Below are 18,442 nucleotides of genomic sequence, written 5' to 3'. Positions count from 1 at the left end.
TAATAAAATGGCAATAATTACATATCTAACAACAGTTACTTTAAATGTAAATGGATTAAGTGCTCCAATCAAAAGACACAGGGTGGTTGAATGGATAAGAAAACAAGACCTTTAGAGATGCTGCCTTTAAGAGATTCACTTCAGATCAAAAGACACACAGACTGAAAGTAAAGCAACAGAAAAAGTTATTTCATGAAAAAAATAAAGTAGAGGTGGCAATACTTATATCAGACAAAACAGAGTTTAAAACAAAGGCTATAACAAGAGACAAAGAAGGACCCAGTAATTCCACTTCTGGGTATTTATCTGAAGAAATGTAAAACACTAATTTGAAAAAACATATGCACCCATGTGTTCACTGCAGCATTATTTACAAGAGTCAAGATATGGAAGCAACTTAAGTGCCCATCGACAGATGAATGGATAAAGAAGAGGTGGTACATATATACAATGGAATACTACTCGGCTATAAAAACAGATGAAATCTTGCCATCTGCAACAACATGGATGTACCTACCAGAGGGGATTATGATGAGTGAAATAAGTCAGACAGAGAAAGACAGATACCATAAGATTGCACTCGTATGTGGAATCTGAAAAATAAAATAAACGAACAAGCAAAATAAACTCATAGATACAGAGAACATTTTGATGGTTGCCAGATGGGAAGGAGGTTGCAAGGATGGGTAAAGGTGGGGAAGGGATTAAGAAGTTCAAATTGGTAGTTACAAAATAGTCATGGGGTATAAAGTATAGCATCAAGGAATATAGTCAATAATATTGTAATGCCTATATATGGTTGGGGTGGGTACTAGATTTATCAGGGTGATCACTTTGTTATATAAATGTCTAATCACTAGGTTGTACACCTAAAACTAATATAATGTTGTATGTCAACTGTAATTGAAAAATAAAAAATTATTTAAAAAAATGAAAAAAAAAGAGAGAAAGCAATATTGGGAAGAAATGGAGAAAGGATATAATAAAATTACTGATTCGTTTGGCTTGGGTAATAACTTCAAATTTCATTTACATATATTTATTATTCCAATTGCCCTATAAAATGGGTGATCTAATTCTCTCTCACCTTGCCCGTTTTACTGCAGAATCTCCCTTAAACACTGGTTTTTATTCTTCAGCCTATAAATGGGCATGGGATTCTTGTATCATAAAAATATTCACTGCCCTGCTTGTGTGTTACCTGTATATTTCATTTTAAAGCATTACGCTTCTTTAAAAAGTAGTCTGTAATTGTTGCTTTCCCATTCATCCCCTGATCCTGAACCCCTTTTTATGGTGCTTCTGTGATGTACGTGGCTCTGCTCTCTTGACAGCTACCAGAAAGCTACCGGTCCTTGGTGTCTGCAGCATACAACACTGCTGACCCTTCCACTCCCTGGTCTCTCTGCATTGTCCTGGTTTTCCTTCGACGTCTCAGACCTTTTCTTTTCCTCCTTTGATGGCACTCCACTCTCTTTTTTTATTACTCATTGTAAATATTCCCCAAGGTTCCGTTTTCCTTTTTTTCTGTAACAAAAGTCATCTTTGAATTTACTCTCACATTCATGGCTTAAGTATGGTATCTTGGCCAAAGTGTTTTTTAGCCCTAATTTCAATGTTTCAAAGGTACTATCCCCCTGTACCTTATTTGTGACTCAGTGTTAGTCATCTCCACTGTGTCTAACCCTGGTACCTCATACTCAGAATTGTGTAAAACTAAACTGTATTCTTTTCCTCTAAACACTCATTTATCATCTCCTTTTGATGGCTTGGCGTTATCGTTGATGGTTTCCTCTCTCTTACCTATTAATTCAGTCAGCTCCTGGAGTTGTCTGCCTTCATCCACAAGTTGTTGCACCTGACTCCTTCCCATTCCCCCTGTCACCAGGCCCCTTCAAATTACCAACAGTCTGAACTACTGACAACTCTTCCTAGGCTCTCTCCTCCCTCCAGTCATCCCCTCCCACATCTATGCATGTTCCACACCCTTGATGCTACATTAGATCTTCCCATAGCAAAGTCCTGATCATGGCAGCCCCTACTTCAAACCCTACCACAGCTCTGCACCAAAATGTAAATTCCTTATTCCTTACCTTAATGCCTTGCTTCAATGAAATTCTATTCATCTTTCAAGAGCACTCAAATGGAAACGTCTCTGATACATTGAACTGGATGTTACTGTTAACTGGATTATAATGTATTTTTTTTTTTTTAACTTTCTAACTTCTATCTAAGATAATGGTCACTTGAGGACATGTACTACGTTTTAAGATGCCTGGTGGCAGGGTCTGTTTCCATCTTTGTACCCCTATATAACTCAGTACCGTCAGGCACAGAAGACATACTCTACACATGCTTGTTGAGTGAGTGAATCGAGATTCTGGTGCATCCAGGTATAAGGGATGCATCTTTAGCTACCCTGCAGGGTAGTTGTTTATGAATGCATCTTATCTCCTCTATGAGGCTCTAAGTCTATAAGCATAGGGCTCCAGTTTATAAACTTGCATCCTGCACAATACCTAGCCTTGGTCCTCCACATTGAAATCATTCAGCAAGTTGATAGAATTCCATAGTCCAGTCCCGACTCTCAATTTATTCAGAAAATATAAGTTCTCTTAGAAGCAGACTCAGTAACAGGCAGCAGAGTAGAGTGGAGGAGGAACAGGGTTCTACTCTTGGGGCTTCCACTCACTCTGCTGGGAACCTTTTGGTATGATACGTGCCCTCTTCGGGCCTCGGCTTCCGCACCTGTATACCCTTATAATAATGGGTTTCGACCAGGTAACCTTTACTCTCTTTCAGTGCTGATAAAAAAGTTTTAACTGGTACACAATCCCTAGAGAGAACAAAGGATGCAGAGGCAGGAAAAACGCAAAAAAGAAAGCAAAAAGTGTTTATTCAGCTGATGAGGTAATCAGGAGTTGAACCATGATACCTGGTGTGAGGCGACTGGTGAAAGGATATAACTTAAAATTTCCTCAAAGCAAGGAATTCCTAGAATCTTCCTGCAGGCTCTCAGTTGACCCTAAATGATCCATGCCCAAGGACGGGGGGACATGTGATTTTTTTTTAAGTCAGGATGTGAGAAGTCCTGACAGGGAAAAACGCTAATTTTATATAATGAAATGTGCCACGAGCGCAGGAAGCACATATGAAACTGTCACTAGCAGCTGCAGATAAGAAGGATGTACTCCAGCAAGATATAAGATGGTAAGATGAAGAATAGAGCCCTGAAAACCAGTAGTCAGTCTTAACAATTACATATGGACAATCATAAGCACATTCATGCAGTATTTGCGAGGGCAATGCAGCATGGCATAACTCAAGGCAGTGGGCCACAAGACCAGATTTGTCAAGACCAGGGAGGATTTCATAAAAGGACAGATTGCTAGAGTCTCGGGAGACTACGAGTCAATGACAGAGAGGTCCAATATGACACTTACAGGTGACTCTGTGGCTCCCAAAATGAACCTTTCTCAAAAAATTATTCGGAAATCTGTTTATCAATAAATTATTTCTAGGTCTTTCCTACATGTACTGACTGCATGGAAAAAAGGGCACTTTTGCCTATTGGAAAATAAGTGGGCGTCTTGCTTCATTATTTATTTAGAGAGCAAATGTCTCTGAAAGGGACATACGATTCACCCCAGCTCAATTTTAATGACAGGCAATGTTACCTAAATACAAACTGTCCCACGATTAAAATGAGGCACAAGAAGGTCTGAGTATTGTAACTGAACTGCTCTGTTTTCTGAGGACACAATTCTTTTTTTATGCCTCTGGGTTTTGCTTCCGTTCCTTCTGCCTGGAATGCCATTCCCTCCCTGTCCTACTTGACACACACCTATTCCTTCATAACCCAGGTCTAATGTCACCTTCCCTGTGAAGCCCTTCCCACTGCTTCAGCTCCCTCCTCCGGAGCTGGGTAGTGTTTTGTGCATTGTTGAACACTTTAATGATGCATTTCTACATCCCCCTGTTCAGGATAACAACAGGTTTAGCAAAGTGTTCGGGAATACTGTGACTTCCTCAAGTGAGGGATGGCGTCTTGTTTGTATTTTCACCCCTGGTCTGAGCTGAGGACTTGGCACAGATGCAGGAGCTCAACATTCGATGAATGACTAGATGAAGGAATGAACGAATGAATGAGGAAAGACTGATGAACAGAAATTACTGCATTAAGTGACTATGGAAGACATCCACTTAAATTAATGTAGTAGGGAGGGGGTAAGTTTTATAAACAGAGGGACAATTTTATAAAAAGACGCAGATTGTGACATAAAACTTCAATAAATATGATTTTTAAAATTAACGAGTCCCTAGATATACTAAGAGGAAACTCTAGGAAATCAGAGAAAATTTTAAAAAATTACTGAAATGTATACGGGCTGGACTAAGCACTGAAACCTCTAAACAAGAGGTTATCAAAGGTAATAAAAATAACACAAAAGAAATTATTATCAATTAACTCAGAGGCAGAAAGATGACTTTTTAAAAAGGGAAAGAATAGCTTTAAAGAAATGAATCCACGCTTAACAGGCAAGAGGTTTACTTGGTTAATCAAATAGCAGGAAAACAGTTTAAACTGTTAGCAATGAAAAAGTAAGTAGATAATTCTTTATAGGAAGAATAAAGAGGAATGCAGGACGTTTGGGAGGACACTGAGAGCACTCTGTTATATGAAAGATGCTCAATTTACTGTTGAACTGATACGGAATCGATTAGAAAATTAATAGCAAGCCATAGGACAATAACTATCTGTGACTGCTTATCCCATCCCATTTTGGATATCTTTCTTCTGCAAATTAGTGTGACCCCAAAATGTTTTCAGGATTGTCCAATTTGTCCTAAATTCCATAAATACACTCCTTCAGAGGATGCTGTTTTTTGCCATGTCTCTATTACAGTTCTTCACAGATGGACCATTTTTGTCCTTCCGACATCTAAGAATAACTCTTTCAGTTATCAAGACATATCCAAATCCAGTTCAGCTGCTCCTGTGGGATTCCAGTTAGTTTAGACACATCTGCTGAGATACATGCATTTGAATCCAAATGAAGCTTTTGTTTGATTATACATTTTGAACATTTATGGAGGGTTTTTTTGGGGGCCAAAATGTTTTTCATTTTTTGGCACTCCAAACAGAGATCGTCAGTTATAAACACTGCCTTCTGAGCACCTCCAGCAGAAATCCGATCTTTTCATGTGAACAGGTGCCTCAGGAAGTTTTTGGAAGGTTTTACACTGAATCAGCTTTCTGATTGGAAACTTTCTGAACACGCAGTCAAATTTGCCAGAGACCTTCAAACTTGCTTGAGCAGTTTTCACTCATTCAGACATACATTCACACATACAGACAGCCCAAGTGAAAGCAAATCAGAGCCCTGTAAATCTAAAGTGTCTTTCTCGAAGGTTAAATACCATACGCAACCAAACTGAACGAAGAGAAGTACATGACAGGAGAGATAATGAATAAACAGCAAGAATAGAGGTTCAGATTCTTCATGAGCATGTTCCCCTTGAAGCTTTATCTGAGAGTTTAAGCTACACATCCTTTCAGTAAAAAAATTCTATCTCACCCAGTTTCGAATAAACACTCAAGCATTTGCGTTTTAAAACATTGCACCTTAGAGCACTGCTACCAATTCCTTTTACTCACAAACTTGTTCAAACGTGGTTATGTTAAAATACTTCCTTCTCCAACACAAACAGGCCAACTGGATTCCAATCTAAATGAAGGAAAAAACACTACTCTCTAAATCAAGGGTTCTTTGGCAAAACGTACATCTTACTTGATTCCCTACAGTTTTTCTTTTCCAGTTTGAACGTAAACTGAAAAGTTGTTACAGAGTAAAACAACTTGGTAAGCCTTAAGCCTGCAAAGTTATTACAGAGTAAGATCACTCCCCTTGTGGGCATGCCCGGAATTCATGGGGAAATCTGCTTTCACGTTGTTCTTAAGGCCCTGGACCAGATGCTGTAAGGTGGCCAGGAACCTTTGTCTACACCCACTGAGCAGATTTCTGGCTCTTTATCAGGAACTAAGAGGTTTATTTGCAGAAATGAATCATTTCCTTCAAAATATCCTTTACCCTATTTACATGCTTGCATATTCCTTCCATTTTGTTTTCCCCCTACAGCTTTACTAAGGGAATTAATTATCTAGAAGAACAGGAACATACAGTAAGTACATCTGAGATACAGGATGAGACACAGTATGTCATCTATTAGGCCTGGCTAAGACCAGCAGCTGATGCTAAATGGGAAGGAACATGCACCAAATGTTTTTTAATCACAAAGTTAGTAATTAATTGCTCTTTAAAATACATTTTATGCTTCTTTCTGTCTGTGTACATGAAATGCACATTTATTACATGCCAAAAATTACAACATTATGGTTTAAATGTGACTGGCACGGAAGTCCGGAAATCAGAGTTAATGTTCCCACAGCAACTTTAATTCTGTCCGTGTGCACATGCAGAGCTGTAGCAGCCTTCCGTTCCAGGATCATACATATAGATGGTTTGGAGAGGGAAGCTAACGACCCATATCCTCAACTGTAGTTACAGGAAGAAAACAAAGGATATAAGCTGTGCTCCTTTCCACATACGTGGATACAAACAATGTCCCCGTGCCCGTGTTGTGTAATCAGGGAATGAAAGAATCTGCTGTGATGCCGGCACTTAAGGGGACAGTTTCTGTTGCTGTGGGAACCCGAACTTTGCATTTCCTGACTCTGGGGTAATTAAAATGTCAGCCTTAATGTGGCATTAATGGAGTTTGCCATAAAAAAAATCCTCTTTGTTTTGTTCTCTAAAAAAACTGCTTAGAAGTTCAAACTGAACCAAGTGTACTAAAAATTTTAATTTCAGGGACTTGGATGGGTGAAACAAAGGGTTGAGAGGGGGAAGGCCAGTGAAGGTGGATGCTGAGGGAGAGAAGGAAGAGTCCCCAAGTCTCCTGGACAGTGTTCAGTCCCAGCAGTCCTGCTACCTACAGAGCTAAAGTTAAACCCACCCACACAACAGTTTGGTAATGTGTAAAGGCTAAATTAAAAATAAATAAAAACTGTTAATGCGTAAGCACATCTTGGCAAGGACACACACAAAAATGAGACAGTCTGATGAGACCAGAGGAAAACATGAGAAGGTATATAACCATGGATGTCAGCTTTCAGCAAACTCAGACGTCTGAATAGGTGAATTGCAGCCCAGAGTAGGAGAACTAAGGGTCAAGAGTCACTTCTCCTTTCCCTTCAAGGAAAGGCTTATTTTGGGGAAACTGAAATAGAAGAAATATGCAAGTAAAAGTTCTGGTTCCCTCTATCACACGTATATGACTGTGGTGTGCTACAGTTTAGTAGTTGTCAATACAGGTTTTCATATGGAGAGCCCTTGCCTGCTCCACTGACTTGGTTTAGTTCTGTTTCAGCATTTAAAGGGAGAGCTTAGCTCAGCTCGTCCTCAGCCTGTTCAGTGGGTAACTGTTCTGTGAAACACCTATGAGTTTGGTGCCCTTGGTATTCCCAAACTCATCTTAATGCCTTCTGTTATCATCATGAGGTTTTTTGTTTGTTTCTTTGCTTGTTTTTTTTACCATTAGATTTTTAGAAATGGTAAAGAGATGACAATCTAGGAGGTAATGGGAAAATATTGCTAAAGGGAAATCATTAGTGGGTGCACTGCAAAGCAACATACTTTTCAGTAGCAATATTAACCTCATCATCTCACATATTCCTTCTTGTTCAGAATATTACTGGGATCTCTGGCCAAATCTGAAGTGGCTCAGTGGGTTAAATAGTCGACTGAGAACCTATGGGGCCAGACTCGTCCTCTTTGCTCTAAAATTTGGCCTGTGTCCTTCAGATGCAACAACACTGGCTTACCCACCCTTACCAGTTCATATTCGGAGCCGACTTTTTTTTTTTGTGGGGACGCTTATACATCACGTTTTATAACCCGCTCACCAATATGAGTACTTGCACATTTTCAAGGTGTCTGTTTAGAGCCAGGAATGCTATCTCTGGGCCTGGAACAGAGAATTCAGGCTGCTCACAGCGACAGCAAAGCCATAAACATCCTTCAGTATCTGAATGAGTTAACTATCGTGCAAGTCATTTAATTGTCTGGGTGTCAATTTTCTCAGTTTTCTCGTCTGTAAGCTGGGCAGAATTATAATGACTGACAGGAAATGGGCATTAAGGCATGACTAAGAATAATTTTGCTAAACACATGACAAATAAAAAGGTGCCATAAAAATTCAGGCACTTGTGAAAGCTTGGAACACTACACACTGGTGGAATGTTTCTGAAGTTAAATAGACTAACAAGTCAAGGGCACTATTTTTAAATGCCCCAAATCTGTTAGTTCTAAATAGGAACTGAATATTTTACCTTAAAGAAGTTGGGCTTTTAAATTAAACTATGGCAAGAATGACACTTGAAAGTAAGAAAGAAAGAACGAAAGAAAGAAGACATACAGAAAGAAAGAAAGAAAGAAAGGAAAGAAAGAAAGAAAGAGAGCGAGCGAGTGAGAGAGAAAGAAAGAAAGAGAAAGAAAGAAAGAAAAAGAAAAATCCTCTTGAATGTGAGAAGAGCATCCAAAAACTTTAACAGCTTAAAATAAACCTCTTTCCTGTGCTCTCTTAAGCAATCTCCAAATGAACAGATTTCTGTGAATCTTTCCTAAAAACAATTTTCTTGTAAGTGTAAGCTCAAATCAGGACAAACTACAACCCGAATATATTTGAAGAAAAGTACAATCAATTTAAACAACAGGTTGGAGCAGAGAAGACTTTCACATCTTAATGGCAAAATCAAAATGACTTTTAAACAGCTGGAGATTAGATTCCTCCTCCCTATTTGTTCTCCTTCCAACTGCATTCAGATACCTTACTGAGCTCAGATCCACTGGCTTTCTCACAGCCGAGGAGGTGGCACCACGCTTGTACAGCGCCTTGTATGCATTCCATGCTAACGCCAAGGCCTGGTCAGAGGATGCTTGTGGGAAAGTACAATAAATGAAGCCTAGTGCTGCTTCTAGTCAGAAAAACATTCACTTTGCTGTGACAGGGGATTTCTGGGCTAAGGCCATACTATGTAATCTTCCCCATAAGGTGTGGCAGGAAGCCAGGAGATGAAGGTCTGCATGCAGGAGCTCCAGGCCCTTCTCCACAGGAACAGGCTACCTTTCTGCTAGGTAGGGACAGTGTGCACATGTCTACGGGCATCGCGCCATGCGATTTTCCAATTCTTCCTGTAATTACTATTAGGCTGGAGACTGCCAGGCAAGAAGGGTGTCACTATTACAATGGTCCACAGATGTCACTATTACAATGGTCCACAGAACACAGTCCCTGCTTCTGACCTCCAGGTTTGTCCGTAGAAGCAGCAACTTCGTACAAATCTTAGCCCAACCACGAAGAGAACAATCTCTCTTCACCCCAATCCCAACCCCTGGGTCTTGTCCCTTTATCTGGAGACTATTATGATAGAACAAGTAGGGAACGGAATCTCCCAGTCTCATTTACCTTTTGCCCACTTTGCAGAGTTTTACATTTGTTCTGTCAAAATAATAACACTAGGAAATTTAGAATCTCATTTCCTCATTATTAATTTTTGTTTCTGTGGACAGGATAAACAGAGTCCTTTTCTGAAAATAAAACTTTCTCGATCATTCCAAAGAAGAATATACCAGCTCTTTGCCTGTTAGTTACCAGATTCCTTTATGGAGATCGGTTCAGAATAGTTGCCGGGTATCTCAAGACTGAAAGGAATATTCTTTCAGATTGGACCCCAAAGTTTTTCCATTCTTTTCCTTTGTCAACATCTGTATTTCTTTCTCCCTGAAGTATTGGGTTACGTTTCATAAAGAGAGAAAAAAAATCTCTTAAATGTGATTTATCAACTTTCTTAAAATAGAAATTAAAGAAGTGACTCCCAGTTTAGTGGGAAGACTGCAAAAATAAACAGCAATGGGGTGATTTCAATAGTGATGCTCTCATTAAGCTGCCCATTTCCAAATTTAGCCCGTAGGCAGTTTTTTTTTTTTTTAATTAAAAAATATTTTTAACCTGAATTCTTATTGGCTAAGTGAAGTCTGGGTGGCTTCTGAATTCTTGGAAGCCGCTCTCTTTTCTTCTGTAAATTTATGCTATCCTTTAACCACTTCAAAATAAATTAAAAACTGGAAAGACAGAAATTCAGCCAAGCTACATGAGACTCCAGTAACTAATGCAAAGCTGATTTGTGTTATGTAATTTCAAAATGGATGTTTCTTTGTGTCTAACTAGCTTTCTGTGGTCCATATTTGGTTGTTCAATTAAGTCACAATGTAAGTACTGTTATTCACATCATGGGGACAAAAGAATAATTAGAAAGCACAACTTCGCAACTTTTTTTTGAGTTAATGTTATGAAAGAAAATGTGGTTTATGTAAATAATCAGCCTTTTGAGGCTAAATGGCTGGTCACCTGGTTTTCACACTCTAGCTTTGAAAATATAGATGTTGGCCGAATCAAAATGGTGGCAAGTTACTTTTGGCTACTTTAGAAGACCAAGTGGAAACAGCTTTGCCAAAAAGCCAGAACCCAGGGGACAAGCATGCTCTAAGCACCACGAAGACACCATCACCTTACTGGTGTACTCACAATCAGATGACCCGGTGTGAGCGTGAGAGTTTGTCAGTGAATGTGTTGAGTGGATGAGGGCTGGGTCTGGAGACAAAACAGCTTCAAAGTTCAGGCAGGGAAGGCCCGGCTTGGCGCTGGATCCACCCGGCTGAGTAATCTCATTCTCCTCAGATGCCTTCTGGTTTTCAGCTGTCTTGGGTTTCTTCCTGAAAATAAACAAAGGGCCCTTTGAAGGAACTGACTGCATATTTGGGAAAAGGCATTTTTAGAATCTGTTAAAGATAACTTGATTTTTTTTTTTTTTCTGAGGGGGGATGGGAGGGAGTCCAGTATGTCCCTTGTTTTAAAACAAGCTGATTCTTGTTGTTTTTTTTTTTTTCCCCTCCAGTAATGGCCTAAATGGGAACACATGAAAGCATATGGGCCAAGCAAACAGCACCACATTTGGACTCTGTTGGCTGCATAAAAAGACCCTGTCCCAGAACTTTAGACAGCTTGAGCTACGTATGGCTGACATTACCCAAGAAAGCATCCTTTTTTCCCCCTTAAGAGTTTTAACATGGTCTGGAAAAATACTAGTGGAGGTTTACCGTTCTAGCATTTGTCAGGAAGCTTAGAGACAGGACCCGTGGAGTAATGGGAGGAGCACTGGACTGGGAGTCAGGAGACTTGAGCTATGGTACTAGCTGTGCCTCTAACTTGCTGTGTGGCCTTGGGCACCTCACTTCACCTCTCTGGGCTTCAGTTTCCTCATCTGTAAAATAAAGGGCTTGGATTAGAAGGCCTTAAAGGTTCCTTCTAGCTTTAAGTTTCTATTCATGGAACACATTATGGAACATTCAACTTTCTTGTAGTTTTATTAGATTTTATTTTAGATCAATACATAATTTCAAATCACAATCTAAATTCTCAGGCTGTACAGATGAGAGAGGGTAGTGATGGAGGTTTCTGTTAAGGTAGCAAATGAAAAGTGAAAAGAAGAGCTTAAATTTCAGTACGTAGAGGGAAGGTGTCACACAGAGATGCTCTAGTCCAACTCTTTACTCATCTGAAGTATATGATTCCCTTTGGGAATTTTTTTTTTTTTTTTTTTTTTTTTTTTAGTACATGATTCTGGACTATATAGGAGTATGACTGTGTGTTTGGGATGTGAGGAAGAGCGGGTAAAGGAAAATAAAAAGTAATTGTTACTAATTGTTATTTGGGGTCAGGAATAGGAAGTAAAAGATCTCAGCTACTGGTCAGCTCTGGTCTTCTTTCCCCAGGAGAATACAACTGATATAAATCTGATGTCAATGAATAAATATTCAGCTTAGATTGCATGTACCGTAGGCCTCAGACAAACTGAATTATTAATCACACCCTGAAAATTTTCCCCAATTTCCTTGGCTCTCCGCCTTTATAATTATGTACATGGTACCAGAGAAAGTATGTTATTTTTTGGTAGAAGAGTATGTGCGGTACCGAATTTGCTGTAAGTAGATTTGTTTCCATGTTTTTCTTGTTGCAATAAGCATGGCAATAGACCTGTTATACAGAATATTTTGCATTGAAATTTGTTATACTGGGTAGTTAAATCTGCCCTCGCAGAATATGGTGTTATGATTAGCATGCTGTGTTTCTGGTCCAATAGGTTGTGAAATAAAATCTGCTTTTTCAGAGGGCAGGAGGCAGAGATGGCGTGGTAAAGATGAAAATAAAGAGGAAGCTTTCAGACATATTTTTCGGTAGGGAGAGGGCCAACGTAAGAGAATCAACAAACTGCAATGCTCTACCAACTGTTTGTCGAATGGGTGAGTGACTGTGGAACTAACCTCCAAATTCTGAGCATCTACGTGGACGTCCAAGGAGCTGGTGTCTGGTTTTCAGTTTAAGGAGGTATCCGAGACGAAAGTCTCCAAAGCCCAACTCCTTTTTTTTCTATGCAAACCAATGCCTCCCTATTTCTATCACTGTTGTCTGTCACCAGGTCGGAAACCTCAGTGTCGTATACCTCCCTCTTCTTTAAAATCCATTTATCGAGTCCTGACAGTTCCGCTTCTTTTATAGTTTTCACCTCTGTGTTTCCTTTCCATTTCTATTGCAATCACCCAAACACTTTTTATTTAGACCGTTGCTTACTTTCTAGCTCTCCATCCTCCTTGACTCCCTCTAGTTCCACTTCTCTGCATTCACTAAACTTGAGGTGGCCACATTAGCCTGCCACTCATGCTGAGTTCCATATCTGCTCTAGCTTAGCTCACATGCTATACATATTGGGCATACTAGACTCTCCAATTTCCTGAATAATCCTGGCACATCCTGGGGGATCCACATCCTTGGCACTACATCTTTGCTCAAGTTCTTTCTCTTGCTTTGAACGGCATTTGTTCAACTCTAACTACTGAAATCATACTTATCCTTTTTAGATGTCGTCTCCATCTTGTAATTGTCTTGATTCCCTTCTACCGGATAGGACTTCTCTCTCTGAAGTTCTCCTCCCTTCCATCTTTCTCTGAGATCCTCACTTTTTACTTTTAAAAATTTTACGCACTAAATTTTCTTTCAACAATGGTTATTTATGTGCTTATCCCTCTCCTATGACAAACTCTCTGAGGGTAAGGAAATGTCCTAGTTATTTTTTCATCCCTGTGTTCATCCAGACTTCCCTTCTTCCTTCCCTCCCACCATTCATTTATTCATGTATTCATCTTACAAATATTTATTATGTGTCTATGATGTGCCAGCATGGGTTAAGGAATAAAACAAGCCTGGTTTCTGCCCTCCCAGAGTTTGCCGTCTAGTGTATACTGTTGAGCCAAGTAGCTTAGACAAAGCTTGTCATTCAATATATGTTTGTTGATAGAATAAAATAGTCATAGTCTGAATCTCAGTTGTGTTTGCTACTCTTTATGCAGTAGTAAAATGTACCTTGAGTGGCTGCTTTTCGTTTAAATCCATGCAAGGCATTTGGTAAGAGTAGGGCTATTTTGCTCACTAAAGCTGGGCTGGTCCTCATGATTCATTTAAGTATAGGAATGAAACACTAATGACAGATGTCATTTAAAAGAAAAAAAAATATCTGCTGCTCTCAGACCTGGCCTAGGCTAGTTTCAGATGTGTGTTTGAGGAAATTAAGGAAGCCTTCTTTCAAACATGAGTACATGGCCAACATTACTGTTTTATTTTTAAGATTGCACAAATTGTATTGTTCTTTATATAAATGCCCTGGCTTCCTTCCCTGGATTTGATCCTGCTTCCTACCTGACATCTTGTAATACACCCTCCTATTTGTTGTCTCAAAGATCACCTTTGGGGAACATTCATAGCACGGAGGCATTGCAGTCACCTCTATGAACAGAAAATATTGAAAACTCAACCTTAATTGACTCATACCTTCATTTGCTTAATATCGCTTCACCTGTCTTTATACCGCTGGGCTGTTTCCCAACTGCGCAGATAACAGAGAACCACTCGCTGCTCGTGGAAGCAATTCATTCTCCATTTCAGTCTCTCTAATAGCCCTTTTGGACTCCGTTTTCCAGAGTTGAGAAATACTGTCACATAACAGCAGTCTCTAGAAATGCACAGGTGCTGTTATTTTGATCCCATTTTTGTAGTTCATAGTTTATTGAGGAAAGAGCAAGTCCTGTAGTAATTAATTGAAAATACCTTCTTCGGTTGGGTAAAGAGAATTTTATAAACAATTTTATAAACATCTGAGGACAAGCCTCTCCAAGCCTGTGGGGCTGTGCATTTTCCCCTGGAGCCTGTAGAGGGCAGCAGCAGACTGGTTGAGTCCAGGCAGCATTTCAGAGACGCAAACTCCTGACCAGACCAGAACCTTCCTCCTGGTCACCATGCCAGAGGTTGGTTTGCCAAGCTCTGGCCGTTCAGTTCAGCCTCTTTCATTCTTTTCAGCTCTCTCTCTTTCTCTTTCTCTCTCTCTTTTTCTCTCTCTCTCCTCCCTTCCCTTCCTCTCTCCCTCCCTCCCTCAATGTTAAAATTATACACTCTGATGAAGTCGCCCCTCAACCGGAAAATGAAAGCTCCAATGAAAAGTTAGACAAGCCAACAACAACAAAGAAAGAAACTGGGAGAAAGGGGAAAGGGGGCTGGTGCGGGGGAAGGATTTAAGAACAAGAAAAGGGCAGATGTTTCGTAAATATATGCAAAGCAAAACTGGGTGTACCCTGAACACTTCCACAGAAAAACAGACCAATCATTGTGCACTTCCTCCCGCCACACTGGTGGAGCTCTGCATTCAAAAAAAAAAAAAAAAAAAAAAAAAAAAAAGAAAGGAAGGAAGAAAGAAAGGAAAAAGAAAAAAAAAGTGTGGCCACAAGCTCCCGCCTTTCAACGGTCAGTTCCGACATTCTGCCTGAATATCTCCCAACTGTCCAAAGAGTACAAAAACATTTCCATGTCCCCACTACAAACATTTCTGCTATGAGAAAAAGGCTGCTTCAAGAACTGGGAGGGCGTTTTAAGGTGACTTGCGGCTGGGTTAGCCAGCAGGGCCTTCTGGTTTTTAACTCTCATCGTGCTGGTCCTGGCAACAAGTTTTGGGCTGAAACATAGCAGTAAGTAAGGCTGTGGATGATGTTGGCTCTTTCCTCACTAGACCATATTGTATGTGGAAAGAAATATGCATTAAAACATATTGATGAGATGGTAGGTATCAAGCATGTTAAATACATGGAAATTAACCAGATCGGTGGCATTTGATGTATATATTTCACACTTCTTTGCACATATTGCACACATACAGCGATGGCAATGCTTTCTGCAACATATGGAAAATAAATATTTTATCTGTGTGAGCGCTTATCAGTCTCCGGAGTCTGTTGAGAAGAAGAGTGCTCTCTTCTATCTCCCTCTCCCAATTTTCTCTCCTCGCTGGGCTCCCGCCCTCTCCTGCACACTAACATGCCTTCCATTTACCAGCCGGGTTCGATAGGAAAGAATGAGTAAAAACCTCCTTTTGATTAATAATTACTTAGTCATTGGATCATAGGAATTTAGACCAATAATGTCCTACCCCCAACTATTTGGAGAGGTAACCGTTTCCTTAACTCTCTTTCCCAATAGTTTGTTGGGAAAGGCTTAGTAGAGTGTTTGGGGATGGGGGCAAAGGGCAGGTGGTGACAAACCACCCCAGTGGGGGTTGGCAGAACTGAGTTTTACCATCTAGTAGCTGTGTGCTCTAGACAGATTAGTCTGCTTCTCTGCACCTCAGTTTCCTCATCTGTAAAGTAGAAGTAATAACACCTACCTTCTAGGGCTGACGTGAGAACTAAATAAGATAATTCATGTCAAGTAATTGGCATTGTGCTGGCACAAGGTCAGTGCCCAATGATGGCAGCTCTTTTCACAGAGAGTGTCGGTTCTGTGGTTTTCGTCGTTTGAGCTATAACAGGGGACTTCCTTCATCTTAGTAATCTTTTTTAATATCAAGATTCGGGCAGGGGCAAATGGATTGCAATTGTAGCAAAGGTGGAAAGAATGCCAGGATAAGCAACCTGTTCTTCAACACTTTGATCTTACTGTATTACCCTTCTGACACCTCCTTTCTGTTCACGTGTTTGTCATTGCTGCTGCTATACCAAGAGCTCTTCTTGACGTTGAGGGTCAAGCAAGCTACACTTGGCTTATAGAGAAGCCCGTCAAACCTGAGCATGATGGTCTATTCATTAAAACCAACCTCTGGCACTCTCTCTTATCACGTGTTCTTATAATTCAGTCTTTCACTACTGGTCTAATGTTCTCAGATCAATTTAAGATATTTTCATGATTAAAACATTTTATTCTCTCAATTTTTTGAACCTCCTTGGCAAGGCTGATTTATAATGGTTTTTTTGTTTTGTTTTGTTTTGTTTTTCAGTGTATTTCTCCCTCACTGTATCAGTCAGGATCCTGGGAAGAAACAGATGGCACACTCAAAGGTTTTAACTGAAGAGAGTTTAATAAAAGGACTGTATACGGAGGTACAGATGAGGTTAAGGGACCCTCAAGGGATGGTGAGGCATCAAGGACTAGCAGTGGCGGGAAGCTGTTAAAGCTCCGCTTTAAACTGTTAAACTGAAGGAGCAAGGGAAGGCATGGTGTTCTCTAAGTCCGGTTAGATCTGGAGTTGGGGAGGGGGCCTGGATTAATAAATGCCAGACCTCACTTTCCTCCCACTCTCACTTGTCTCGCTGATGTCTTCTTTAGGCCAAAGGAAGCCAGAGGCGAAGACAGCCTGGGTAATATCGTCCGGACAGGTCGGGCTCCTGGGCCACAACTCAGGGCAGAGATGGTTCTGGTGTGCGTGCGTGTGTGTGTCGGAGGCGGTAGGAGACTAACTGGAATATTTACTCTTTCTTTCTCCATTCCTTCATACTTTTCCTCTCAATTTTACTTTCCAGAAGAAAAGACACAGCAAAATAAAATGAAAGCAGTTCTCTTTTGCTGTCCATGTACCTATTTTGTCTATTTGCCATTTATGGGAGAAGATAACCGAATGTAAGCTCCATGCGAGCAGGTATTTTTGTTTGCTTCTTGCCATAACTCAAATGCTTAGAACCGTGACTGGCACACAGTAAACATCCAGTAAATTTTAGTTGACTGAGTAAGCACACTCACCTCTGCTGTGCCAGACACCGTATATACATTCTCTCATGTAATTTCCACAAAAATCCAGGTAATAGGCAGGGCCACTGAGCATGGTTGTCCCGGTTGTGTGGGAGTGGGTGAGTTTTAAACTCGAACGCCCCTTTTGTAGCCACCCCTAAGCCTTGAGTCCTGGCCCAGGGCATTAGCAATCCATGGGAGGGAACATGTTTTTGTAATCAGCCCACATTTTTTATACTTTATTCACTTTATTGCTTTTGTACCTAGCAATCTCTGTACATTTTATTACGATTTCTCTTTTATGCATGAGGGAGCTGAGTTTCTGAAAAGCAGAGACTGCAAGGATTAGAGCCAATCCATCCATTCTCTAGGACCTGGGAAATGGGAAAGCAGGCAATGGCATTCTGCGCAGGTGAAATACTTCCGATGGCAGAAACAGACACTCACTTGTGGGCTGCCCTGTGGTCTTGAGGAAACTGTGGGTCCTGATTTCTGGGTCTGGGTTCTCTGCAGCCCAGGAAGGTAGGAGTGCTAAAGACTCTTTTCTCTCCCAAAGGATACAGAAACTGTGAAACCTGTCTGCATCCTAGTACAGCTGTGCTACTTGGACCAGCACATTTACTCTGTGACGAAGAAAAACCCTGAAAACTATTCAGATGTAGAATTTTCTAAGGCACACCTTGCACTTGAACTTAAGGATGAGTGAAGGTGTTTATACAAGTAAGTTCTTGCATGGGTGTGAAATGAAATGTTTGATCTCACGTCATGTCTTTAGTCCCCAGTCACTTGAATCCATTGGTACTGCAGAGCACTCTGATGGCCCCCCTCTCCATCCTGGCCAGGTGGCTGGGTGGGCCTGCCCACCACATTAACTACAATTCAGATGACTTAAAGCATTAAAGGTAAATGGCAACACAAAACAAAACAAAAACTCTGGCTTTATCTCTTTGGGCTTACTTTTCGCCAGAATAGCTAAAGATGTAGAAAATATAAATGTGAAAATCCTACCTGAGCCTAGAGGATGTTAGCCTCCCAGGTTTAGTGTTTTCCAGTAACAGAGACGTCTGTAAAATACTATCCTACTACCTGCCTCATACCATATAGGAAAACTTGTAAATACAACCAGAATGAGTTTTTGTTTTAAAATGTGTAATTATTTTGCATGCATATCCTCTAAATAAATTTCTGGTTTTCCAGTAAAAAATCATTTTTCATCTGTTAA

At 40.3% G+C, this 18,442-nt stretch overlaps 1 protein-coding gene across 1 annotated transcript in view; it reads right to left on the bottom strand.

The window, feature by feature from the left end:
- ZBTB20 (zinc finger and BTB domain containing 20) overlaps positions 1-11,417 on the bottom strand; it is a 70,409-nt gene extending 58,992 nt beyond the window's left edge. The window contains exons 1-2 of the mRNA XM_011376648.2: positions 11,220-11,417; positions 10,648-10,835 (exon numbers count right to left, since the gene is read on the bottom strand). Coding sequence (XP_011374950.1) covers positions 10,648-10,835; positions 11,220-11,230 — 199 coding nt within the window. The 5' untranslated portion in view covers positions 11,231-11,417. The remainder of the gene's footprint in view (positions 1-10,647; positions 10,836-11,219) is intronic.
- Between the last annotated feature and the right edge of the window lie 7,025 nt (positions 11,418-18,442).

The sequence above is a fragment of the Pteropus vampyrus genome, unplaced genomic scaffold, assembly GCF_000151845.1.
Source record: "Pteropus vampyrus isolate Shadow unplaced genomic scaffold, Pvam_2.0 Scaffold1, whole genome shotgun sequence".
Taxonomy (NCBI): domain Eukaryota; kingdom Metazoa; phylum Chordata; class Mammalia; order Chiroptera; family Pteropodidae; genus Pteropus; species Pteropus vampyrus.
This window is presented reverse-complemented; position numbering and strand designations above follow the sequence as displayed.